General features: G+C 37.8%; 1 protein-coding gene across 1 annotated transcript in view; it reads right to left on the reverse strand.

Annotated features, from left to right (window-relative positions):
* Positions 1–277: 277 nt before the first annotated feature.
* The window catches only part of slc36a1 (solute carrier family 36 member 1), a 38265-nt gene continuing 11197 nt past the window's right edge, over positions 278–27345 (reverse strand). The window contains exons 9-12 of the mRNA XM_015002822.2: positions 24412–24510; positions 21505–21671; positions 20414–20583; positions 278–3212 (exon numbers count right to left, since the gene is read on the reverse strand). Of these exons, the coding sequence (XP_014858308.2) occupies positions 2938–3212; positions 20414–20583; positions 21505–21671; positions 24412–24510 (711 nt within the window). The 3' untranslated portion in view covers positions 278–2937. The remainder of the gene's footprint in view (positions 3213–20413; positions 20584–21504; positions 21672–24411; positions 24511–27345) is intronic.

Raw genomic sequence — 27345 nt, forward strand, 5'->3', positions numbered from 1 at the left:
AATAAATTCCTGTTAAATCTCCATCCAGTTTAATTTTGTTCAGCTGTATGTTATGATACTATGCAGCTAAAGATATATTTACCTGCCTTATTATATTATGTTGCAGGCAGAACATTAAAATGAGTAATGATTGTTCTTATAAATATATAATTTAAGATGCAAATTCTCTCATTTCAACCACTTATGATCTGCATCGAAGTCTTTAAATTATGACTGAAAAATATAAGTAATGTGCTGCATTACTCAAATGCATAACTCAGAGACCAGGGAGGACATATTATGTTGTTCAAGGTTGTTTATTCTGCGAAAGGGATGAAGAACGTACAGAGTGCTAAAAGAAAAAAAAATATTTTCATCCTTTTAAAAACCGTACAGCAGCTAGACGTGAAAATCTGTCCTTTTCAACCTCATCATTAAGATGCAGATTTTTATTTCACTGACATCTGTATTTTCTGCTGAAGAGATTTAAAAATGATTATTATCACAATACTCTACATTACAGATAGAAAAAAAAAAGTCCTTGGGAAGTCCTCACCGCTATCAATGCTGCTCCCCGTTTAGCACAAAAGTCCTTCCAGGTAGAAGATAAATGGGTATTTTATTTTAAACATTTCCTTTGCAAATGAGCAAATATTTACATATGCAACAGATAAGTGATATATTCACACACATAAAGTTATAGTGCTTTACACACATAAGGCATGTGGACATGATTTTTTAAATTGATTTCCAAAAATGTTCTAATAAAAGCTGAAAAGTTTTTGCTGGTTGATACTGCCACATAAACACTGGAGACGCACAACAGTACAGAAGCTGTTTGGTGAACTTACAGTACATGTTGCATTTTATCTGCTAGACATTGTAGATAAATTATCTTTTATTATTCGATATACAGTCTGTCTGTAGTTAAACCAACCTGTGAAAGTTAGGTACAAGTAATAATAATAATAATTAAAAAAAAATAAGACTTAGTAAAAACATTAAAACAAAATAATAAAAAATAAAGAACAAAAAAACCTTTAAGACACAGAAGAGCTACTTCATAATTTAGTATCATGTTTCCCAAAGTCTGAAACAGGTTGAATCAATATCTAGATTTATTCTACAGTTTTAGGGCATTGAGCTTTTTCATCTGTCTTCTGATCAAATCCTTGTTTGTCAAGATTTTAGAAAAAACTTTTACAACCTGTACCTGTAGATTGTAAATGTTTGTCATCTCTGGTCAGGAAAAGTTTGAACATTGGATGATTTTCAAAATCATTTTACCGCCTTCTCATACATTTTCATCAAGACAAGTTTTATTCCCCTCATGAATCTCCTGTAATATTTCAAAGTTAAAGAGAGTTAGTGAGGCTGATGTGACTGGGGCAAACGGTGCACAGCACAGCCGGCACAAGGTTCAAGCTTGTATTATATTTGCAGTGCAGAAAATCATCGCAACTGATGTTTGCACAAAAATAGACCGGAAAAGCTTACTTTCACCATAAAAGTAAAGAACGAGAACAACATTTCTGAAAAAACTTTGAAGTGAGATGGAGGCAACATAGTTACTGCAACATGATTGCAAGAGACGGATATATTAGTCCATCAATATACAACAAGCAAGATTCAGCTGTTCATGTGCATATTGATGGAGTCAGATGGTGAAAATAAGAAAACGAGGAGGAGAAAAAGGAGGCAGCACAAGTTCATATCAGGGTGACAAGAATCAGAAGTCTGTTGCAGGTCACGCTGCATGGTTATCCCAGAAAGTATCACTGCTTACTTTATGATTTACATTTAATGATAAATAGAGATTTTCTTATTTTTAGATTTTGGCTGAAAATGCCTAATAATCACACAATCTGAACCCAGATAAATAACAGGAGCCACACTGGTTGAACAATGATAACTCTATTTGAGATGCATAAACTGCACATCTGAAAATCATAGTACAGCTATGAATGAGGCCTGGACCAAAAACCTTCTGAATAGTTCAGAGTTTAAACCGAGAATAAGCTCAAGATGTGATGGTTGTGCTGAACATTCAATGGTTAAAATCCCCAAATAGTGTAAAAGGAACCAAAACACCCATTCAATCTTTGACCTAAATAAAATTTAAACTATAGCGGCGGTAAGAAATTCTCTTTACTTTCACCAACATTTCAACACGGTAATATTGCACTGGAGGAAATATTACATCTTTTTAGGTCAGTAAGCATCAAGTCACTTCATTTTATGGATATTTTGCATTGGATATATACAGAGTGCAAAATATCCTCCAAACATCCCCCTAGTCACAATTTGGCTAAATATATTTATCTTTAAAACATCTGACCAGAGATACATCAATGGATTTGATAAGCGAAGATAAAAAAGCACAATTACAGCACAAATAATGCGAGGTTTGGTTTATAACCCTTAATCTGTTCTCAAAACATTATTTTTTTATTTAAACTGCTCAATGTGTCACCGAAAACTGCCAAAGTAGTGCAGTTTTATTCAATAAGGCATAAATCAAAGTGCATTTTTCTTTTATCAAGGTTTTCTTCCTGTCAAGATGTCAGATGGTGATTAAAAACCACTCAAAGCTGCAAACTTGAAGATGTTTGGGTTGAGGTGAAAAACAATCAGAATCAGCTCTGAATCTGGGAGTTAAAACCAAAAACAACTATTGAGGTAGTTTGATGTGTTGACTGGAGAATTTACATGAATATTTTTAGGCTGTTAATATGATAAATTACCTTTAATGCTCTTAATCTCTTAAAAATCTGATGAAGTCATCTTCTACTTTCAGATATTTATAATGACTTTTGGACTGAACTAATGGCTGTAATTAATTTAACGTGACACTCGTACATTTGTGACATAATTACATTAAAATACGTATACAACAGCAGCAAATAAAAACATAAAATAAAACGGTTTAAACTGGCCTGAAAGGCCCAACAGTCTGTCCTACTGCACCATGTAGGTGTGGAATGTCTCTTCGTGTTTAACATTATTTCGTGCTAGGATTTCTATGACGGCGATGTAAGTTCCTAAGAGGAAGCCGAGCAGCCCCACCACGCTGATGATCAGGTTCTTGATGGTCGCCAGTGGCGACAGACCCTCCGTGTGAAAGGCTAAGATCTCCAGGATGGGCGGGAAGATGAGAGCCAGGAAGCTGCTGCTGACCGAACCGACCAACGAGATGACGAGGTCCAACTCCGGGATCAGGATGGCGAGAGCACCTGGAGAGGAGAGAGGGTAAAAATGTGGTCAGACTAGGATTTAAGACAAAACTGAGTATTTAGGACTAAGATAATGCTAGAATTTATCAGGATTTAAATGGATCAAATGCTGTTAAAAAAAAACTAAAGCTGCATGCTAAACCTGTAGCTTCCTAAGCTTAAATTCTGTATGTTCAGATGTAATTTTCCCCCTCATGTATTTCCTCTGTAAGTGCAACGCCAGGCTTCTACAGTCAATCCAACTGACATCATCAGTCCTTATACTAATATTGACCCAGATGAGTTTCATTCAACACCTCCTGCAGTTTTCATTTCTGAAAGCTCACATCTGCGTTGACATCAGGCTTAATTGGTGACTTAAAAGTAAAAAGATCTACCTTAAAAAGGGGTCTCATCTTTGTGATCATGTTTGTGAAAGAGGGGATGGTTCAGTTAATAAACGTATAAATAAATTATCTTGCTTTTTACACAGCCTAAAGAATCCATTTAAAACTGGTTCTTTGCTTAATTATCAATATGCTGACTCAGCGCTGATTTATGCCCCCTTGAGTTTTTAAGTGTCTGAATGAGTCATAGGTCAGAGTAAAAGCTCTGAAAATGAGTGAAAAAGCTGTCAAAGTTCAAAGAAATGAGTTGAAAAGAGCTTCAGAAAGCATGAAAACAACTCTTGATCAAGACAACTTTAAAGAAAGAAGAAAGTCTTGCTGAAAGGCAAATGAAAAGAAACGAGAGGCGTGAACCAGACTTCTGCACATCACCGCTCTGATGCCATTTTGACGACAATAACATTAACATTCAATTAAGACATATTTACTACTGTTGAGTTCTAAGCAAGTTCTTCAACACCAATTACATTTTTGTATTAAAATATTTTTATTTACACTTTCCCTGCACATAGCCGTTCTGCTAATGGCTTTATGCAGAAGTTCAAGTTTCAGAAAAATGTCACAAATTAGCATGTCTTGCTAGTAGTCTGCCACTCGGGCGGCACTGCATCCAAACACATCTCCTGTTTGGATGCAATGCCAAACAGGAGATGTTTGGCATCGTAGATTGAGGGATTCATGAAGCAGATTTTTCTAGTTGCTTTTTTTATGGTAAACCAGAGAAATTCACAGGAGCCAAGTTTGGACTACCAGGAGGTTGGTGTTGAGCCTTGGCCCTAGGTCACGTTTCAGGAGGACGCTCCTTGTCCCCTAATATGGGCAAGGTTCGTTAATCACTGAAGTCTGCCATCATTTGCTTTTAGTCTGACCTCCCAGTTAGGACCTGAAACGCTGAAACAATCAAAGGTCTGCAACTCCAGGCCTGTAGAGTTATTGCTCTGTAATTTTTAGAGTGAAAATCGCATTTAATCCATTTTAAAACAAACTAGTTCATTTTCCTAGAAGGTGATTTATTAGGGAGGGTGTGAATGTGAAATTGAACTCTACGGTGGTCCAAAGAAACGAGCATTGTTCTGTAAAAACCTAGGTCTCGATTCAGTTGAAGTGATGCGGTCCGAATACACAGTGAATGCCAAGACGACCAGAGACCGCTTAAAAAGCAGGAAGCGAATTACAGCTCAGGACATTCTGGGTAAATACAACCAAAACAAACGCTCAAGTTTATAGTTAGTGGGAAAAATGGGACGTGGTCTTTTACCAAAGACAAAAGAAACATCCTACAACCGCTGAAATCTGATGTCACTCCATTTTTGTTTATATTTTCTGAAAAAGTGTCTTCAGAAGTTTTTGTGTCATTTCCTTCAGTGGTTCTTGGTGCAGCGCCATCACAGGCGATGGGGTAAACAGGTTACGCAAAGGGTTTGGTTTGTTTGGCACAGAGTAGTTTGAAAATAAAGTGCACCAGCTGAAATGTTGCAACTTTGGTCCTCAATCAAACCAAAACCAAAAAGAAGTCAGTTCTGAGTGAGCTGAGGTTGTTCAGGCGTCTGATCCAGACGCCTGAACAACCTCCCTTAGAATGACCTGGAAAGTGTTGCTTTGGAGAATATTGTCTTTCCTCCTGGACTTGTTTTCAACATTTTGCTGCCTTCAGTGAGTGGCTGGCTGAATGAAAGCTCAAATAGTTGTATTTGCCTATTTACAACATTTATAACTTAATATTATATAAATCATCTAACCCAGAATGTCGTGTTAGTTGTGGGCACCTTTTCGTTAGGTTAGGTAGTAATGCACATATATACAAACTCAGCCTTGCAAAGCAGATCCTGCAATTTCTCTCCAGCTCTTTTGATATTTGGTGTTCAAAGAATGCAATATTACGCCCCCATTTGACTGAGAACGATCATGCGTAGTTGATGATCCAGATGAATGGTTGAATTCAATGTACAAGTGACTAATTTTTAGGTTTCCGCCACAAAGAAAAGGCTTGGGGCAGAAGAGAAATGAGGTGGCATGCTCTCTGATGAAAAAAGGTAGATGGATTAGGTCAAACATGACGATGAAAGGGAGAAAGAGGAGAAAATGACAAATTTAGAATGGAGGAGGGACTCCCACTGGGTGAGCATGAAACTCTGATTGTTGGGATTGTTTTTCACGTGTCGGACGGAGCGGAGACCATGCTGCTAAAACCATCAGGGATCAGAGTCACCTTGTGTGGTTGCTACAGAGACAAAAGCACAAACACCCCCTCTGACGCGGAGATGCATTCGTCACAGCAGAAGTGTGTGTGTGTGTGTGTGTGCGTGTGCGTGTGTGTGTGTGTGTTTGCTCCTCTCTGCACATGAGTAAACGATTCACATGTGGAAAAGAGAAGTCTTACTGTTCCACGGAGTCCGTCAGCATCTCCTCTGCGGTGAGCAGGGAGGACGGGCCAGAGCAGGTGTTCTTGTTCTGTTCATACACCAGGCACATAAAAGCCTCGTTGAACTATAATCAATCGCTCACCACTGCATGTTAAGGTCTGTCAAGTTATACTGAAAGGCAAAAAGCAAGGTCGAGCTTTCATGTAACAAGCACGGCACAACTCCCCTGTGTCAAATGTTCATGTAGAGCAAATCTGCCACTGCTCAGGATACACAGTCCAACGCCGTTCTTTAGCCTAGATTTAAAGCTTTCCAGGGCATCAAAGAAGGCAGACCCGACTCTGGAGGAGGACGAAGGGGAGGACCAGCTTACTTAAAGGATATGCTGAGCCTTTCACAGCAAATAAACCACAGGGCTGCTTCTAAAAGGCTTGCTGCTGTCCCCTGAGAGAGGCAGCAAACTGATCATCAGACTGCTTCAAAGCGCTGAAGTCGAAATACCGCAAGCACGTTAATATTTCCGCACGAGCTCAGGAACTTCAGAAACAAAGAAAACGCTTAATGTTACGATCTGCTCACCGCAGATTCGGGATGACAAGAGGGAGTTCTGCACAGAATGTATGACAAAAACTTTTTAAAAAGGAGGGAAACAGGAGAGGAGGGTGGCTTAAGGACAGTGGGTAAATTCTCAGCCACACATGGAACAAGGTCTCTCATGGCCAGGGATCCTGAATCCATGCGTCCATGTGAGGCTTGTGTCAGACGGCAGAAGTGGCCGTTCCCTAGGAAAAGGTTACACATGAAATACGTGATCCGAGTTCATGAAGACGATCACTGCACCCAAGAATCCCTTTGCCACTCAATTCCAAGTATTGGTATCAATTCTTCTCAAACTTAAGACACAGATCCAGCATTTCTGCAGCCTGTGACACACAATCTGAGATAAACAGATTTTAAAATCATTCGGTGGTTCCTCTTTCCATTCTTCTGTGGATAATTTCAGGCAGCAACACAAGAAACCTCCTTGTGCATTCCCTTGAAACCGTTAAAATCCACAACCTTTGCACTGAGAAAGTGTTTGAGTAATATTATTCACAACTCCACATTTTGGATGCTGCGCTATTAAAGAAGATTAAATTCTGATGTCAAGGAATTTTTTTTTCTCCTCTTCCCACCCGTCAGCATCAACAGACCGATTGGCCAGGCCAGTTCAATTAAGCAGCCAGAAGAAGGAAATAAAGGAGAGACTTGGAGGGAGAGGAGCTGGCAGCTTTTAAACTGTCAGCAGGCGGTTTCTGAACCGGGCCCACAGGTTTTTAAATCCACTGAGAGAGAGAAAAAGACAGCTCTACAGGCAAACAGAGTCAATTACTTCCAAAGCCACGAAGCTACGGCTGGTAGTAGGGATGCTCTAAGGCTGGATTAGAGATTGGTAGGGAGGCTCTTAGCTTTCTTTTCTCCACAGACAACCAAAATATGCTGGAGGCAGTCTAATTTCTTCACCTCGCCACCAGCAGCCACCACCCAGAAACAAGCGGAGCTGCCTCTAGCTCTTTCAGGCCTGAGCAGACTTTCATCTCGCTCAACCAACGTTGGCTGATCTGCTGCATAGTGGACTGAAAGTCATTAAAACATGGACCTTCGCTGAGTCTGCCTGAAAGGCTCACATCTTTTAACTGAGCAGTTGGTACCTGCATAAACTAATATTAATGAGCTCAGGGAGGGTGTGCTCCACCCGTTGGCAGCATAAATGTCACTGAAAACTTCACTGAGCTTTTCAAAATATGACCAGTAGACAGCATTAGAAGTTCTCAGAAACCAAGCCTGTTGTCCTTTAAAGTACTTTGTACAAAAAGTTATGCTCCAAATCTAAACTATATCCAAAAAATATTATTTCATGATCAAAACACACTTTCACCTGTTCTACACTCTTGTCCCTGATCTGCCTGGTGTGTTTCTTGGTCTTTAAGATGCCGTTGTTCACTAATGCTAATTAAAAAAAGATGACACTAAGTGACTTCTGAAGATAATCAGTCTTATTTAAGAGGCTGAATTCTCATTCAGCCCTTACTTTTGAGACGTTTCCTTAAAGAAAAGTAAAAAGATGCTAAAATGAAAGTTCAATTACAGCCAAATGGGTCTGTTCATACTGAGTGCGACTGTTTCTGGAGAGGAGTCCGTAAGAGTATAATAATAATGACAAACATTACTGTTAATAATGACACTCTGAGTGAAAGAAGCTCTTTCTGAATAGAGATTCACTGAAACAATGCTGAACATCTGAATCTCAGAGAAAACCTGATGGAGCAGAAAGTATGTGGTTTGACAGAGAGCATTTTTGTTATGTAAATCAGGACATTTACTCAGCCTTTATTGACAAACTTTGATGCAATTTAGAGGTAATGATGCTTAATGACGGGGCAAAAGCTAATTTGGGACTTGATGACCTTCTGAGTAATTGCATTAACATTTTTATAGACTTTCTTGTTAATGTAAAGGATTCTTAGCTGGATTTAACTCTGTTAGAAACTGAGTTGATCGTGGCCATAAAAAAATGACAGATACTAAAAAAAACCTGAAGTGGTTGACTATATTCAGATTATAAACTGTTGCACAGTGCAGTATGTCCAAACCAAGCAACCATAAACATGGTGGTGAGTCCAAAATAAAAACCCTGAAACTTCAGACCGTTAACTTTTACTCTAAATATATTCCGTTTTTGTCATATCTGTGACACAAATTTATATAAATCAACTGAAACCATATTATTGGAAGTTAATCACTGGAACCAGTTTGGTAGAAAACGCTTCCCTTTTTTATGGCAACATCAGAATGACTTTGCCAGAAGCAAACATACATTGTGAACTTTTGCATTCCCCCCCCATCTAATATTAATCCTTCAATGCCATACTGAAGTCCTTGCTGCTGGCTACCAAACAATGTGTTACTGTTGTACTGTTACTGTTGTGGTGTTCTGAATTATGCCATAGTAATTAGACAGCATGAGTTCATGTTTTGTTCCCACATGCCATTAACAGTAATGAACTCCGAGCTGGATCCAGAGATATTCCACTCAAAAAGCAGCTAAATACAGTTATAATTAACTTTTAAAATAAATAATGTATGAACTAGGAAGCGTTGGTGAGAAAGCTAAAATAAATATGTCTGCAGCATTTAACGCAAACAGAGTACATGGTTCAGCTAAAAGAGCGTGATCTTTAATGATCATTTACTTGGCATCAAATTCACCCCCTCTGAATGAATAGTCTGTTTTCACCCCATCTCCATTCCTCAGTTTCACTAACAATGTAACCTCTGGCTCACCTCCCTCATCCCACCTCCTTCATCACTGTGTTGAGTCAGCAGTCAATGTTTCTTTTGCACTGAGATGAGCTGACAAAGGTAGCAAAACTTCTCCAGAGACGCTTAAACACTTCACAGTTTTGCTTTAGGGGAACTTTCTTCAGTTGTACCATTTTTTTTTTTTTTTAGAAAACCATTCTCATGACAAGTTTTACAGAAAATGTCTTCCTGAAACATTTGTCAACTCCTGGCAGAAAAGAAAAAGCAAGGATTTTAAATTGTTTAATTGGAATTGACCAAAAATTTATCCATCTGTTTTAATGATGTTGGACCTCCAGTCATGAAAGACTGATTACAGGAAGCATGTGAAAGGACTGCTAATCCCACAATGCACTGCAAGAGGATCTATCTGATCATGGGGAGGTTGTAATAAAGGACTGACAAACAATATCTCAGTTCTGATCAGGGTGACAAAAATACAGGTGGCTGTATTGTAGGATTTAAAAAAAAAGTTTCTAACAGGTAAGCTATAATTTAAATTCTTGATTTCATTTTCTTTTAAATGAAGCATAAAATCTGCCTCACACAAACACAGTTCTGTTATATTCAGTATACACTTAGCCCTCCTCAACATCAGCAGTCAAAGCTTTGGCACAAAATAAAAATATATTTACTAAACAACAAACTGGTTTTCCACCTAACGAGGCTTTTCAAGACAAAATCACCAGAGAAGCAAAATTCTTCTTGCGTAATTACAAACTTTTGACGATTCTTTAGAAAACAACTTCTTATAAAATTACAATGGATATTTCAGCAGTGGGGTTGGTTGTAGGAGAAATTGAAACAACGGGGCAGTGGAAACAGGATGCTCTGTCCCAGTTATTAATTTGAAGCTGCCCATTTATTTCATCGTGGCTGGTGGTTGTTTGAAATTACAGGAATACGAGGTAACAGGAGCGGTTCCCTCTGAGCGCGAGTGAAGATTCGTCTAATCAGGAGGCGGCAGTTTGCTGGAGGGGCTATAATCTGTTCCTGCTGTTACGGGGATACATTTTATTTTTATTTAAAGTTTATTTAACCAGTAATTCCTCATAGAGGTGCAAAATAACTTTAAGGCAACTACATGCAAAATAAAAACCAGGGATTTTAGGTGTTGTGTTTGTGATATTTCTGAATTCATTTGTAGGAGTAAAACTGACATACATGTAACTCTCTGCTACAAGAGAACCAACAAACTGTGCTCAGGAAAACAGCTGTATCTGATCAAAGCTCAGGAGCATGTAAATCTGACTACTGGACACTTCTTTCTATAAAGAAATCAATGTACAGTCATGCTTCAGGATTTCCTGTATGTAATGAGCTCTGGGCGGTGGACATTTGTAGCATTTTGCACTTATAAAATAATATGTTAGGACGAGGGAAGATTTTCTGAAATGAAGCTCAGTTATTCTTTAATAGTTTACAGTCTGGAAAAAAAAAGATATTAAAATGTACAATCATGTGGAGGAAAAGCAAGGACAAACGTCTACAGTAAGATTTTAAATAAAGAGTCTGTCAGCCTTGAGGACCCATTTGAATTTAAACCTAAAACTGAGAAAATGATGCACATTGCCTCAGCATGAAGAAGCCATTGCACTGCCCTCAGGTAAGAATTACAAACAAATGCAGGGCAAATTCTTACCTTCTGCTGCAAACATGACAACTGTGGAAAATGATTGCAGTAAATTGTATTTCAGGACGGAGCAGAATGATAAATAAAGACGTCTGCTGCTTGTTTGGAGGGTTGTTTCACAAGTCAATTCATCCAATCTGCCCTGCAAACCATGTTTTTGAAAAGAATGACGTACAGCTTGAGAAAAATAAAATGCCGGGCAACAGCGGAAGCGGTTGTGTGTCCCCGAGTAAGATTGAAAAAGGTCACATCAAATCATGAGAACAAAATGGTTCATGATCACAGAGATGACAAATGAACAAGACATTTAAGAAATTAAAAAGTTTTCTTCCTGTAAGTGAATTAATATGTTTGGATTTCAGTCGCACAATTCATTTATACACAAGTCACATGCCATGCAAAGGTTTAGTTCCACTGGTTGTCACCACAAGATGTAAACAAACAAAAACTAAAAAATTCTACCTGCTTTTGTTAAATCATTCTTGATATTTTAACAAAAGGCAGTTTTGATACACAAAAAGCGCACACTCTGGCACCGCAGCGCCATGACCTGCGTTTTTTTGTGAGCTTCATTGTACAACATGAAAATGTCATCAAAAGACCTTTGTAGGCTGCCATGTCATCTGCTGGAAACAGAACATTTCATTGTGTGACACCTGCAATGCAAGACGGCAAATAAAAGAGCCAAACACAAAAGATGTGCTGGAGTCCTTCAAATAGCAGTAAGAAGCTCAGGGAGTCGGCATTTTTGAGAATAGAAAGAAAAATAACAGAAAACTAATGAAAAGGAGAAGAAAACACAAAAAATACTCTTTGCGTTGCTTGGAGACAAAGAATCTCCTTTTGGACCATCAAAAGAAGTTTTCAACTCAAAACGATTTAATTACTAGATTCTGACTTCTTGTGATGTGATTATATTTCAGGAAATTTAGACAAAATCTTGCAATCAGACAATTCTTGGCCTCGTTTGAGGCATTCATGCTGAGTCTGGACCCAGGAGATGCTCTGATACAGGAAAAACACCCCAAATCTACCACTGACACTTTGGAAAATATGCAGAGGCATATCTCCTAAGTACAATACCTAATCATTGTAGGCAACTGCCACTTTTTGCTACAAGTATTTGACTTTATAATCGGAGTAAATTTCCTTAGAAACATCTTTGTTTTCCTCACACATTCCTGATTTTGCAATGTGAGTGAAAAAACGAATGTTGTCTGAGAATTTCCTAGATATTGAGAGAAAATATATTTTTTGGAGCAAGGACTGTATATTCAAAGTGGACATAACCACTATGACGGTTATGATTATATGATTACTGCTGCTTGAAACTTTCAATGACATTTGGAGGATATAAAATCCAGAAAAAAGTTAGGAGGTTCTAAGAATTAGAAAATAAATCTTTGAACCCTGACAGACAGTATCCACTTGAAAGTATTCTGGAATATTGTGCCAAATTTATTTTTAAAATAAGTAGATATTATATATTTAAATAATTGTATGTAAATGTACTCTTTTTGTTGTATTTTCTACCAGAGAACTCTTTTCCAACTCACTAACTTTAAACCCCACAGAAAAATATTCCTCTCTCTGACTACAGTATTTTGATTATGTAATTACTTTGTACATCAAAACACAGTTTTTTAGTTTTTTTTAACCTCGAGCACCCCTCTCTGTCAGCAGGAAAATCTTTTACGCCTGCAGTGTGCTCAGTTAATGGAAAACTGAGCAAACAAAGTGGACACTTCGTCAGAAAGCCTTTGCTGTTGTTTAACAAAGTCCAACAAAAAGCTGAACTGATTCTTCTTTGAACAACAAACATATTAGGCTGTAAGGACCTCAGAGAATACTACAAAGACAATAAAGACAAAAAGAGCTCAGCTCTGCAGGCAAAGACTCTCCCAGCAGACTCTCAACTTTATCTCCTCAACAAACGAGGCTGAGAACAAACGAGCAAAAAGGATCAGAGAGGGACTGTTGTCCTTTTCCTGGCTCCACATCACACTGACCCATCTGCCTTAAGAGTCCTTGGTGCCACGATGGGTTTCTGAGGGGCTCAGAAAGGGTACGAGAAGCTTCAATTACCAGAGACAGCACTTTTCCAAACTACCATTCTCTGTGTCCTGCAATGTGAGAAAAAATGAACTCTTGTAGGATTTTAAGAGGAATTGTGGCGTAGAAACATGACGTGTATGCTGGTAAAGTTCTTGATGCAAGTCCTTGAAGCACTTTTCCCCTCTGACATTACAAACATAAACTTTATCCTATTGTGCACATCTGATATTCACACCGACCTTGTACATTTAAAACACAAAAGCTAAAAGCAAAACAATGTGTTCCTGACATAAAGCCAATGTTTTTGCTTGAAGGTGGCATATGACTGCAAAGGATTTTTGATGCACGCAATTTGAAGACTAAATAAATGATGCAGATCTGTATAATAATGTACAAAACAAAACACCAACGGGATTGATATACAAAATAAATAAGTTAACTATCAGGCTTTTAAGAAGTCTATATACTGGTAATCTTAGGTATAATAAATATTTAAACATCGCTAGGTTGAAAATGAGCCCATTGTTGCAGCTAAAACCTGAAAAGCAGGTTACAATACATTAAGACTTCTGTATACTGAGCAGTTTCTATACTTTACAAAGTGTATGAAAAGTTTAAGCTGAATATTATAAACAGGGAAGAAACCTGAGGGCAAAATATGAGCAGAAAAGCTGAGGATGGAGAGGAAAGGACAGGAGGAGCAGGACGGGAGGTAAAATTAGAGTTGGAGGGTGAGTCTGACCTTCCCTACCCTGCAGGAGATCCTTGGTAATGACAGAGATCCTCTGGCTGACTGTGTCTTGTGACATGATAATTGAGCCAGGAGGTTGGGTTGTTTAGGGACAGAGGCCGTCATTTAGAGACGGGTCTAGTTTGAAACATTCAGATGCGATGTGATCTGATAAATATTTCAGATGTGACCTTCAGCGCTTATTGCTGCTGTCTTTTGAAAACTATGCTGACAGATTTTTGTGTCAACAAGACAATAAGGTGCTTTGAAAAACCGTACTGCGCTCAATTATTCTGCCAACAACTGAATGAGTTGGTGTCACCTCAACAGTTTCCTTCTGGCACCTTCCTGGAACAAGTGTGAACGACTGCCATCACAGTACAGAAACATGAATATGATATAAACAGATTACTAACTCTGGAACAATGAAATTATAATAGACGCATCATAAATCACTATGTTCATTTGACTCATCACTTTCCATTTATGCATCATCTGCAATTATTGTTGAACATACGTTTGTGTTTTCTTGGTTTTTCTTTCTGTAGAAGGTAATCCTGGCACGATGCTTCTGTGTTCAGCATCCAAACACGATGCTGAACACATTGTTTTAGCATCAGGCATCGATGTGTTCATTTCTTTTCTAGAATGAACCACTGATGAAGTTATGTTTTGCTCTAGTGAGAATGATTTATTTTTTTTTATATAGAAAGTGTTCTTTGCACAGTGCTTCTGTATTTAGCGATGCTTCTATTGCAGACAGAGACATTGCTAGGCTACTGCTGGAATTTCGATTGTGTTCTCTTTTTTAACTGAACGTTCTCTTTCCCTTAGTGTTTCTGTGTTCAGCTTTTACCCAATTCTGGATAAAAACCTACATTAAATTTGTTCTCCCCTTTTGAAAGCTTTTTTTTTTCTCCTTTCTCCACTGAAAGTACTCCTGTGTTTAGTTGTGTCACTTTTCTGGATTAGCTATCAACTAAGCAGTTGTTTCCATTACCTTCGTGTTCTGTCTTTGGATTTTTATTGAAAATGTTTACAACCCAAAACTCATGGTTTTTAAACTTGCTAGCATTATTTATCAACTGAACATGGTAGTATTGTAAATTGGATATAAATGGGAGGTACTAAGGAAATTATGTTTCTTTTCAGAGAATCTTCATTACAGAACGTATCAAAAATAAATCTCTTCCCCAGTACAAAACCATGGATATTCAACTACTTTTCAAGCCCAATCGCAGATTAGAAATCTTTTCAAAAAGATCTTTAGATTTTGTAAAATTTAAACATCATTTTAGATTCAAGCAATCCAGCCTCCATCAGAAGAGAGAAGGCAAGTCAGAAAGTTATGACGGAGAAAGCAGAAGGGCAAAACGCAGAGGGGAACATGCTCCACAACCTGCAAAGGTGAATGCACCCATCACATTCTTGAAATAAATAATACACCACTACAGTCCAACAAGCAGCTTCCTTTCCAGTTGGAACGTCACCTTAGTGCCACACTGCTCCAGATGAAGCACAAGAAGAAGAAAAGAGGAAGAGGAGGCTCACGCCACATCCTCATGTGTCCTCTCCTGTTCCCATCAACAGCTTAGCAACACACGCAAGCTGCTCACCTCAAGCCTGTGGCAAAGTGACTCAGACAAAGGTAACAGAAAAAAACGACCAAAACCGGCACAGAACGCTGAGCTGGTTTCTCAGCTCATGAAGACGAATGGCTGTTATGTGCTTAGATGTATTATGGGAAACAATTTGTTTTAGATTATGCTAGATCTCCTTGAAGAAGAGTCATGATGGGGATACACTTTGTGTTGCTGCTGCATATGAACCTTCCTCCCATAGAAATCTGTTGCTTGAGGCCCCATGGATGACGAGAGGTTTTCTGGTGCAAATTGCTCTCAGCTATACTGTCTATAGCGACGTCAGGAGAGTGAGACGTAAAACCCAAAAATGATTACAGAGTCTCTGCTACAGAATCTATGATGCTGTTGCAACTTAGATTCATTCCTTTGGGCGTTTCTTGACCCAGCCAGTCGAACTTTGGGTCAAGAGACATTTCTAAAAACTGCGGCTACCTTCTGCAGTTGTGCTTGATGTAATATTTGCAACAAATCTATGTTTCATTTCATCTTTGATTTAACTTTACAAATCTCACCTCATGTGGTTTAATGGAAACAGAAAAGTAGCTTTGGTCACATTAATATTTAGCACATTAGTATTTTCTTATAACCAAATTTAAATAAATTCAAGAACAAATGAGATACAAGGTCAAAGAGACATTACTTTCACAGATTATCAGCTCCAAAAAGTGGTCTACACTCCAAAATTAGACAAAATGAAAACCTTTCTGCAAAGACGAGGGGATCAAAAGTTTTCCACAGTGATGTGAAAGACTCAGTGGCAGATATCACAAATTCAACATATAGCTTTTTTTTATTAAATAATTTAACAATGACTCGGAGGCAAAGCCTGATTAAAGGATTCACACAAGAGAATAAAAAAACGTATAGGTATACGTTATCAACCCCAACTTCAAACGTTAACATCAAAGCTTGCTGCTGTGGAGTTGTTCACGCAATCTTCTATCTGCCACTAAATGTCCAAAATACCCTAATGAAACCTAATGTTTCTGTCTTTGAGAGTTACACCTAGCCTCATGTGACAATTCAAGAACTGCGCCTTCGGGTAGTTTTGTCAGACCTTGTGTAGAGAGACACAGAATAAGGTAAAGCCATGTTTCAATAGCAAAAGCAAGCTCCTCCGTTTCTCAGCCTATCTGTGGCAAATTAGAAAAGAGTCCTCACTTCAAAAGAAATCTCAGAGCATTGAAAGAAACTGACCTTTTCAGGGAAAATGCAAGTCAAATCAGAGCTCAGCAGAGAGAGACGGGGCAGTGTTTGCTCAGGGCAGTCCTCTCTTCTACCTCTTATCTGCCCGTTTGAGCTCAAACTGAAACAAATGGCAGGGAAAGAAAGGGCTTTGTTGCTGTAGCGACGAGTGACAGCTAGGTTTGTTTTACAGCTCTGCCAGTTAAAACAGATCTTAAGTAAAATCATGGTGGATCTGGGAGGAGAGAAAAGGACCTGGAACATCAGTCAAACCTGTGATATTTACCGTCAACAGAAAGCCATTTTCAAATCGCACACCAGGACCACCAGGCTAAGTTCACGTTATGTAAAGTCCAAAAAGATTTGGATTTCTGCTTGTTTTCTGCTTTTCAGAGATTATAAGGAAACATTTCATCTTCATCAATCAGACTAAAACTTTTATCTGATTACTTTTAAATATCTGCTAATCTATTAAGTGCATAAACTATTAGGGGTTTTCTAATTAACGGACCAGGCCTAAATGCAGCTTTAATGAGAAAACACACTTACACCCCTGTTGACTTTAGTGCACGTGGAGAATGAGCTTTTAAACATCAGACAGTAGAGAAGCAAAGTGACAGCAGAGTTAAGGAATCAGCAGTCCTGGCTCGATGGTAATCAATAGCAATCGTTGATCTATTAAAGGCCCATTACAGGGAAGCGTGTTCTGCTGCCTGAAAGCGGGTCAGGAATGAGAACAGGTAGTTCTCGGCATGCACTCGTGAGCGCAAGTGGAAAAGACGTGGCTGTTAGGCTGCCGACTTTAATTCCCATTGACTTGCCACCTCTCCCGCCAAACCGATTCCCGGAAGCAAACGCACACTTGCAAGCAATGCTGCAAACAAACCAGCTCTGAAGGACACGCAGGCTCCTTGAGATGCACAGCCAATCAAATATTAGTCCAGAAGAAGAGAAACGAAGGCCAGCATTGAGAAAAACACAAACATGAAGATAAACAGATGAATACCTTCCACACAGACATAATGCATTAGAGCTTCTGCTCTGATGAGGATCGGCTTAATGCAGCTGGAAAATCACGCTGAACAACAATCTTTTTTTTTTTTTTTTTAATCATTTTGTTTCCATGAGAACAACGTCTTCTTTTTACTGCTTTTTACCTCCCACTTGAAATAAGCATAGTATTACCTACTGGGAGACTGACTGCAGTTCGACGTCTGATACAAAGAAATGCTTACTGGTGCCTGAAACTGTTGATTGAATACAGGAGTTTCATCTCCATCAACTTGACAGATTGTCCAGCACAATGAAGCCACATGTGTGGGTGGCTGAGTTCTTTATTTCCTCATCCATTTGTCTTTTTTTTTTAAAGAGTGCAACAAATATTCTTACATTATGTGTTCATCAGATTAAATCACCTAAAATATTGACAAAACCAAGGAATTTATTTACTTGAGACAAAAAAAAAGACCTCCCCACAAGGTTGTTAATATAAATATAAATTTGTTGTTAATAACTCACATGGTTAAATAAAGGGTAAATTAATAAATAAAAGTCCCCTAACTGAAAAAGGGCCAATGATGGTGTGTTTTAATTATGTTCCCTTATTTATTTCTGGTTATTTATGCTTCTGATATAATTGGAAAAGCCCAAAACGTGTCTTGATTAGAAATATTGTGGAATGAAATAATACTTTCAAACCGTTTTCTGCTCTTAGTGGTAGGATCATAAGACACTTAAACAAATTGAAGCCACCACAAGTGGAGCCTTTTTTAAGGACACTCTGAACCTCGTAAGACAAGTTTAACTGAAAAGTACGAAATAAATGAAAACTTGAAGGAAAATGAGAGCAAAAAACAATCAATGTTTACAGTGAATGTGTGAAAGGACTTCATAAAACCTGGAAATCCTCATCCTCATTGCTCAAGAGATCAAAACATAAAAATCATTTTAGGAAAATGCAAGAAACCTTTGATGTTTAGAAGTAAAATATTAAGGGATGCAAGATAAGTTTAGTCATTTTCACAGTTTGTTAAGGTTATATTCACACTTCATTCTCATTTACTCTGCTTTAACTACCGTTGGGGTGTGAGAGGCTGCAGAGTTATATCAATGTAGTTTTCTTCAAAACTTTAAAAGTATATTTTCTGGTTTTGGAGCTGAAAGTCCAGAAAAAATTTACTGCAGTGAAAACACATTTTTGGTTGGTTACTTAAGAAAACATTTTGCTCCAAAATACCTTTTACATTCAAAAATAACAGTGTCTTTGCAGATGTGGAAGACGTTCATGTCATTTATACTAATGCACCTGTGTGACTTTATGGATGATAGGCTGTGAGCTGTGTGCTTCTAAAGAGATGAATGTTCTGCTCAACGTTAGCTTGGAGCAAAGAGAGGCTATCATTTCTGAAATTAAGGCCTACTGGTCCAACCAGAGGATGGGTCTGACGTAAATGAGCTCAGGCTCAGATAAGAAGACGACATTGCTGGATTTGAACTGAGAAACAAACTTTTACTTCTGTCAGGTTCTCTGGGATGGGCAAATAAGTTTTTAAGAGGATTGTGGAGAGTTATGAAACTTTTAAAGCCTGGATTACCCTTGACAGAGAATCAGCAGGGACAAGACATAAAATTAGCCAATTAGCTATTTCATATGTCCAGTCATGTTTGAAGATGTGCATTCTTTTATAAAAGAACACAATTAGAAGTCTGTTCCTCCATTAACAAAATGTTTGACAGCAAGAAAAAAAATGTCCTGATACAAACATCAGACATAGAGTTTGTCCTTTTAGCCTTTCCAACCAACAAATGACATATAAGAATATTGTTCTGATACACAATAATCAAACACCTTGGCATCTCCACTACTGACAAACGTTTACAAGATCAACTCAAAACTTAGAACTTATTACATTTCAGCTGCCTTAGATTAGAGTTACAGCAACGCACAGGGTAGGAATCCTGCATGTCACAGATTAATGGTTGTGTTATTATCAGTGGTTCCTGAATCTGACTTTATAGAAGAACTTAAATCAGTCAGAAAGGTGGTCTGAAAAAGAATGCATCAAAAATAATTTATTTTACACAGACCACAATTAAGTTCACTTTTAATCCTCGTCTCTCAAAAGTATCCCCTTTATTTTTTTCCTTTAAGTCCATTCTTTGATCAATTTGCCCAATCTGTGGTGCCAAGATGAAAATACAAGCAGGGCTCTTCCAAGTGCTCTGGACTTGTGGGATCACCTGGAAGTAATTAGTCACAAAGGGGCTTGCTGAAGTCGCTCAATACTTCTGCCTCATCCATTTAGCTAAAACAGCCAATCAGCTAAAAACTCTCCTCAATGAGGCATGAAAGGCTGCTTTTATTTTACAATCAAACCAACAACCTTCAGAGAGCAAATCGGTTTCTTTTCCTTAAGAGCGTTTCAGCTAAAGTGAAGAGGGAGCTGTTGAAAGGAGGCGCAGATCTTAAAAGCTTCAAGACTTTGAGGTGTTCATCACAGACATCAGCTTTGTTTGCTGAGTAAAACAGAATGCTGACCGTCTTTGCTCCAATTTGGTTTAAATAAACCTAATGAAAAAAACAAATCCAACAACAGGAATAAAGAGAAAACTGCCTCAGAAGTAGTAAGAGAAAGTAACCGTGATTCAGTGTCACTGAAAATGATCGAGACTTTTGCAAGGCACCGTACTTCAATGAAAAAGTTCTTCATCAAAATATGAAACCATTTCACTCAGACTGGTGAGTGGAATCAGACTGTGACTTTGTAGATTGATTATTGTGGCAGTAACAGTAAAAACTCGTCATAAATGTCTTGTAAGCAGCTCAAAGTATAAAGATTAAGAATAAAATAACAGAGTTCCTACATGTGATGATGACCAGAAGGGTGCGGAGCAGAAGATCGACTGGCTTCTCCCATCTCTCCGACACGCGGGCCAAAACCTGCGGGATGAGGATTTCTGCAGGAACGTAGAACTGCAGGGCGAAAGTGATGAATATGCCGAAACAATACAGCAGTTTTACTGCCTGGTACGTCCTGCAAGCAGACAGAAAATCAGCACAAATATTACCACAAAACCTCAATTTCCCTTAAAAATAACGGCATACAAAATGAAAGTTAGAAACTGTATGATGTGTAGTTTTCATAAACATAATTTAGTCTCTGCTTTCCGTTTGAGACAGATGCTGCTAATTACAATCTTTGAGTTTTCAACCTCATTGAACAGCCAATCTATTCCACTAAAACGCAACATCAGTCCAGCCACAAAAGCCGCTTCAATGGGCGTCGCTCTCCTGCAGCTGTGATGATAGCAACAAGTAATGAGTAAACAAATTCTGTCTGAGACTTCGGTTCCACTTTCGTTACTGCGGGCGCATTTCCATCAGAGGGAACCAGACTGATGGCCAGAAAAATGACACCTTTGTTTCTGAAATGCTGATTATACAGCTAACTTTATTTATAATTACCGAGGGTTTCTCATTAGCTTTTACGTCGGTCTATGTTGAACTTTGGGGAAAATAAAAGTTTCAAGTAAAACTTTGTTTTATGCCACAGAAAAAGCTCCAGTGTTACCATTTACTGCCCTGGCAGGGTGGAGCGGCTTTACAGGCATCTCTGAGCAGAGATATGCCTAAAGTTAAAATTACACCAGGTTGTACAAACTGTTGACATATTCCCATCAGCTTATTTATTTTATCTAGGCACGTCACTAAAAGCAAATTCTCGGGGTTAAAAAACACCTTTGTTTTTTAACCAAAGTATTGGTTTTCATTCCCAAAGTAAAGACCTACAAAGCAATTTGTGTTATGTTAATGCAAAATGTTTCCTCTCTTAAACTAAACAAACATTTCACATCATACTAGACTCTGTTCAAAACTGTGGATTGGATCTTTTATTGCAGTTGAAAGGAAAAGAGCAGCACATCCTTTAAGTTCTCTAAACTTCTTGTTATCTTACCAGCAGTTTGGCAGGTTTAAAGTGATGCTGCCGCCGATGTGCTCTCCAAAGCACATGTACCCGATGGTGCCGAGGCTGATGTAGAGGAACGTGACGATGCCCATACCCAGATACAAAACCTGGGTGAATTTCTGCGGCCGCTGCATTTTATTTTCCAGAGGGAGGACCTTCCAACGCACAAAGACACAAACAAGGCAGGAAAATGAAAAAGACGGCTCAGCAGGTGAAAACCCAGTGAACATGTTTTTGGAGTCTGCTTAGAATGAGTTACTCTTTCAAAAAGTCTCTTGTTCTCAGGCTGTGATCTCTTGATTTGGGCATCTGGACATTGCAGGAAAGCCCAAATTTACATTGACATTTCAGCAAAAGCCCAGGGCTCCATTTCAAGGCATTCAACATGTTCAAAAGCATTATATTTATCCCTTTATGCTGTGCTGGTGAAGAGTAAAACAAATGAAGGTTTTGTTTTCTTATCCACAGCTCCCACAGAGATCTATGTGATCAGCAGGCTTTACAAAGAACAGATACAAACAACATGTGGGCCTGTGATCTTGTCCTCTAGATATTTTTGCCAGGATCACATCCAATTAAAATCCCAAACGAGAATCTAACACACGTGGACACACCACATGCCTGTGTATATGAGCAAAATCAAGGTTACTTGAACAAAGAACAAAGAAAGTCCAACTATGTTTCAACCGTCAGTATTTGGGCATCAGGACATAATGATTAGGCATCAGGTTCTAGGATTATTTTTGTGGTTGTGGTTTACGTAAGGAGCAACGTTTTTCTGTCCCCCTATCAGTGGACCATGTTGTGTGACGCCAGTGGCTCCAGTTTACCCATAATGTTATTCCATTGACCTACCACTAAAGGAGGTCTGGGAATGGAGCCGTACAGGTCAGTTGTAGGGGCCGTTTTTACACTGGAAATAAGACAAGCGAGCGTAGCAAACAGCACCGAGGAGCCGTTCTGCTCAGTGGAAACGAGGCATTAATGTCTCACCGCAGACCTTCAACCTGACTGACATGCACACTTTAACTCGTTTGTTTGGTTCTGTTGGTCTCATTGATGGTGTTGGGCCAATCTTCACTTGGATTAATTATTTTGTACTTTGACTCTAGAATACAAGGCAGTGCAAGGTCAATTTCATGGCTGCCAAAATCCTCACAATATCTGATAAATAAGATTTACCATAAATAAGATTGATCACATATTTATATTATTATCAAGTCTTATTTGTTTTTTGGAATTATGATCAGGCACTTCGGCCCCATCTGGACAATGGAAATGGTTCCAGAAGTCCAGTTGTTCAGGGAGATGCAACTTTGCAAACCCATATTCATTTTAGAGGGAAGTTCAATTAAATAATTTTTTTTTTTAATCCCACTGTTTAAAGTTGCATTTGAACCATAACAAATGGAACATATTTTATGTGTAACAATGATTTTTAACAATGAGAAAATACAATGTCTGTCACTGGTTTTCACAACTGTTGACTATATGATGTATTTATTATGTTTTCATAATATAAAGCACTTTGAACTGCATTGCTGCTGAAATACAAATAAACCTGATTTAACATTAACTTTAACATTCAACATTTTAATAAAGGTTTGTAGCATCCGAGATGGAATTATTGGGCTTTTTGGCCATTTCTTTGAGCATTGAAAAGCCTGATCTTGGGGTAAATTTGCACCCTAATATTAGAAATATTACATATATTTTTCAACTTGAGAATAATTTTTTCTCTCCATAAAGTCTTGGTCTTCAAATAGCTTATAAATGTCATCATAAACCTCTCGAAAGTCAATGCTGATATCTTTCCTCTTTGACATTCTGCTTTAATAAAGATGTTTCCACTGAATGCATAAAATCAGCAGCACATGGTTGTTACTGTCCCTCTTTGAACCATTTGTGTTTGTGATAACTGGTGTTTTTGTAAACTTGAGGTCAGAATAAATGATTTCAGAACCTGATAAAACCAAACCCATTTTTGTGCCCATCTACAAAATATGTGCAAACCAAAAAAGCTCTTTGTACAAATTGTTCTGACAAGCAAATAGAAACTCTGTGCAGAAAGTCTCGCAACATCTACCTGAATGAACTTAGAGTAAATGCTCCTCACCTTTTTGTACATTTATTTTAACTACAGTCAGGTGAAAAAGCTGTGAGGAATGTGCAATTACTTATTAACAGACTCTTGAAGGTTGGAGATAAATGTGATGCAACAGTTGAAACATGACAGAGAAGGAGTGCTGCTGAACTCAAACGATGACAAAGGAATAACAATCTGGTTTCAAAATGCCACAAAGCACCAAGATGTGTTTAAATCCTGAGGTTTTAGTTTTCCGGATACAAATAAGCATTTTAAATGCTTTTATGGACTGATCAGGCATATCATTATTATTTGTAGTTCTACTGGTGTCAAAGTGCGATGAATGATATATGCTGAAACTTTCAATCAGAACCAGCATGACCTTGTTTAGCAATCTGAGCTGCAGTCTTTGTCTGTACAGCTGTAAACCAGGAAAGGGCTGGAGTTCATGTTCTGACCCAGTTACCTTCAGATCTCAATCTGGACCCTTTCATTCTCGTTCAAATCCTTACATTTGATTATATCTTCCTGCTTTTAACACATAAACTTTAACACCTAATCTCCATTAGCTGTGTATAGAAAAAAGCAGCGTTGTTCACATGTCACTACTCACAATGTTACTCTGGTTGGTGTGTTTCTCATCATAAAACTGCACTTTGAATAAAAAAACACTATTTTTCCAATTCTTGTGTTCTGAACAGATGACACTATAGATAAATAATATGGTTGCTTTAAATATCTGAAGCAGATAAAAATTTGAAGTATTTCTCATCATTCTTTGATTGCGTCATCACCACTTGGTCACTTACCACGCCGATCCCTTCAAAGGCAAAGATGGCCGTCCCAAAAAACAGAGGGTAGTCCTTGGCTCTGCCGACCTTTGGTAGATCAATAGGAAGCTTGATGTTCTGTTAGGGTAACAAAAAAAAAAGAAAAGAAAAGAAAGATTAATGGTTTACTTCAGGCATGTCCAGACATTTGATATCATCTTTCAAAGCCTTTCTGAATGCTAATTAGTGATTCATTACGGCTAAATTCCAGCCGTACTGTTTCATATCTACTCAAATCAAATCTGCAGTCAAGGGGTCCTCTCCGTAGATTACCGGCAGTCACATTAAAATAAGACCTTGTGCAAGGAGGACGCCCTACCTTATGCCTGCTGAACTCATTTGCTGGCTGAAGCCTGCAAATTACCTTTGTTTGTAGCAATTATTTAACACAATTACTCTGCTCCGTTTGCAGCAGCAGCAAAAAAAGAAAAAAGAAAAAAAAACCTGGATAATATATGAGGAACTCTTATTACTTGTTTAAAAAGTCAACATGCAGGGAGAATCACAGATGATGCCAACTATTAAACATGTTCTGTGTCAGTGAAGGAAAGTAGGGCAGAAAGAGGAATTGGGTTAAAAATGATGAACAGATTATTGGAATAATCATAAACTAACTTAACAATCAATTAACTGTTAACTGCATCGTGTATACACCCAAAAAAGACATTTAGCAGTAACTAAGTCAAAACTGTGCAAAAAAAGATACATTTTGCATTTAAGATTAAAAAATATAATTTGTCTGTAAATATGTTCTACCCAGAACTCCTCAAGTGGCATAGTTTTAGCTTCACCTAGTTTAAATTCTGTAAAAAATAAAAATCTATTACGCACCAATTATTAATCAGTTACGTAATCAAAGAAAAAAAATAATTAGACAGCAGATTAGCCTCGCAATGTATTTTCACAAGTTGATGTCAGAAATGTTTTTTTTAGCGGCTTTTACTACGAATGTTAAAGCCTACAAAGCCTACATGCTACGTTGTTGCATTTCTGGCAAAAAAAAAAAAGAATACATTTCATTTTCAAAAAAAACTGAAATATTTATTTGTATCTTTTAATGTATTTCATATCTTGCATAAAAAATATTTAAGTGGTTACATGAAAAAAAAATCAGCAAAATGTGCCAATTTCTTTATCCCATTAATTGATTATTAATTGCTAAAATAATCTATAGATTAATTGATAATCATCATCATCAACAATCATTAGTTGCAGCCCTAATTCAAAAAAATGTTCCCATTATGCAGCAACTCTGATCTCAGTTGAGTTTAAACTCCTCAAATGACTGAACATCGATTTATCATTTAATATTTATATCATTAAATACAAAACAGGGACGGTTCTTCAGTGTAACAAGGACATATCAACAAATTTGAACTATAAAGAAGTCAAACTGAGCAACTGAGAAAGTAAACGTAAAACTTCTTGTAGTCAGTGTCCTTCAGTTTCGCTGAACTTTGTTGATGCAGATCCAGCTTATGGGTCACATATCTCAGTCCCAAATCTCTGTGAGGTTTCTGATGCAAGAAATTGCTTCGTTTCAAGGCAAGGCCATTCCTCGGCGAACACGAGTATTATATATCTGCAAAGCACAGAAGCAGGATGATGAAATGGTCGAAGGCCAGGAAACATGTAATCTGGAGACTCTTGTCTTCACTGGTTGTTCTGTTATTCAGAAAAAGCTCAAAATCCAATTGGCTTAGTAACCACAAAGCCGGACAGCGGGGAGAGACGGAAAACTGGGACTTTATTGTGTTCGGATGGAAAGTTTCATGAACAAAAGTTCGAGCTGAAGTATTGATTCTAATGTAATCACAAAAATATTGATCTTTTTTTCCTATAGGCTAAAAGATGAGTCATATTATCGCACACTGACTACCGTACTATTGCATCGGCACCAGCAGAGGGAAAAAAATCCACGTTCCCCTACACCGACAAACTTAATGACATTCTCATTGATCTGAATATATCTTGCTGTTTAGGAATCAAGATATTAAACCGCAGCAATATTTACTTTGTGATTGTTTCCCAAAGAAAGTTAGGTTGTTAGGTTTCATTTGAATGAAACTGAAAGAACAGAAAGAGGGACGTTTTAATGTTGGTTAATGGTTGATCCAGATTTGAGGGGGGAGTTTATTAACCAGAGAATAGTTTTAAGTAAACAAACAACATGAGCAGCTGAGAGATGTATTATGAGACCTTCAGAATAAGAATGAAAACAAAATTGAACAAAATGTCCTTCAAACCAGCAGTCGATACATTCCTGTGACTTCACTGAAAAAAAACATTTCAAGATAGATGATAAAAGAATAACATTGAATTTCTGTGCTTAGAGCACATCAGTTTGCCTCATAAGGACTAAAACATTCTCATCATCTGGGAATATTTTCAGACTTTCTAAATTAGCTTAGATTTGAGTTTTTCAACGTCTGAAAAAGTAAAATAATGATTTAATTGATAAGGAGGCAAGCTGAACAGCCATATTTCTTCCATAAGCATGTTGGATAACTGAATTATCCAGATTTTTACAGACTTTGACCTTTTTTAATCATTTGAATTACGTGGCCATAAAAGCAAATATATGCAGGAGGTTGAAAGGAAAGTGAACCTTTTACCCAACAGAAAATAAAAAGTTTAAAACCAACCTGTTAGATTTTTTTTAATGAGTATGGTCGGGAAAAAAAAAAAAAAATTTCAGTTTTGATGCCTCTTATGAACAATTAAACATAAAAACAAATCTAATTTTATCATCTGGTCTGCTAACAGCAAAGGGAAAATCAAGAGGAAACTTAAAACATTTTATTTAAAATAAACATTTTAATTTTCCTTCTGTTCGGGCTTAAAAGTCTTTGGGAGAAAATTGCATTAGATAATGAATGAGTTTAATCTACAGCTTTTATTTTTAAGACTAGT

This window comes from Poecilia mexicana, unplaced genomic scaffold, assembly GCF_051168715.1.
Source record: "Poecilia mexicana isolate PSO_F unplaced genomic scaffold, ASM5116871v1 scaffold_10, whole genome shotgun sequence".
NCBI lineage: Eukaryota > Metazoa > Chordata > Actinopteri > Cyprinodontiformes > Poeciliidae > Poecilia > Poecilia mexicana.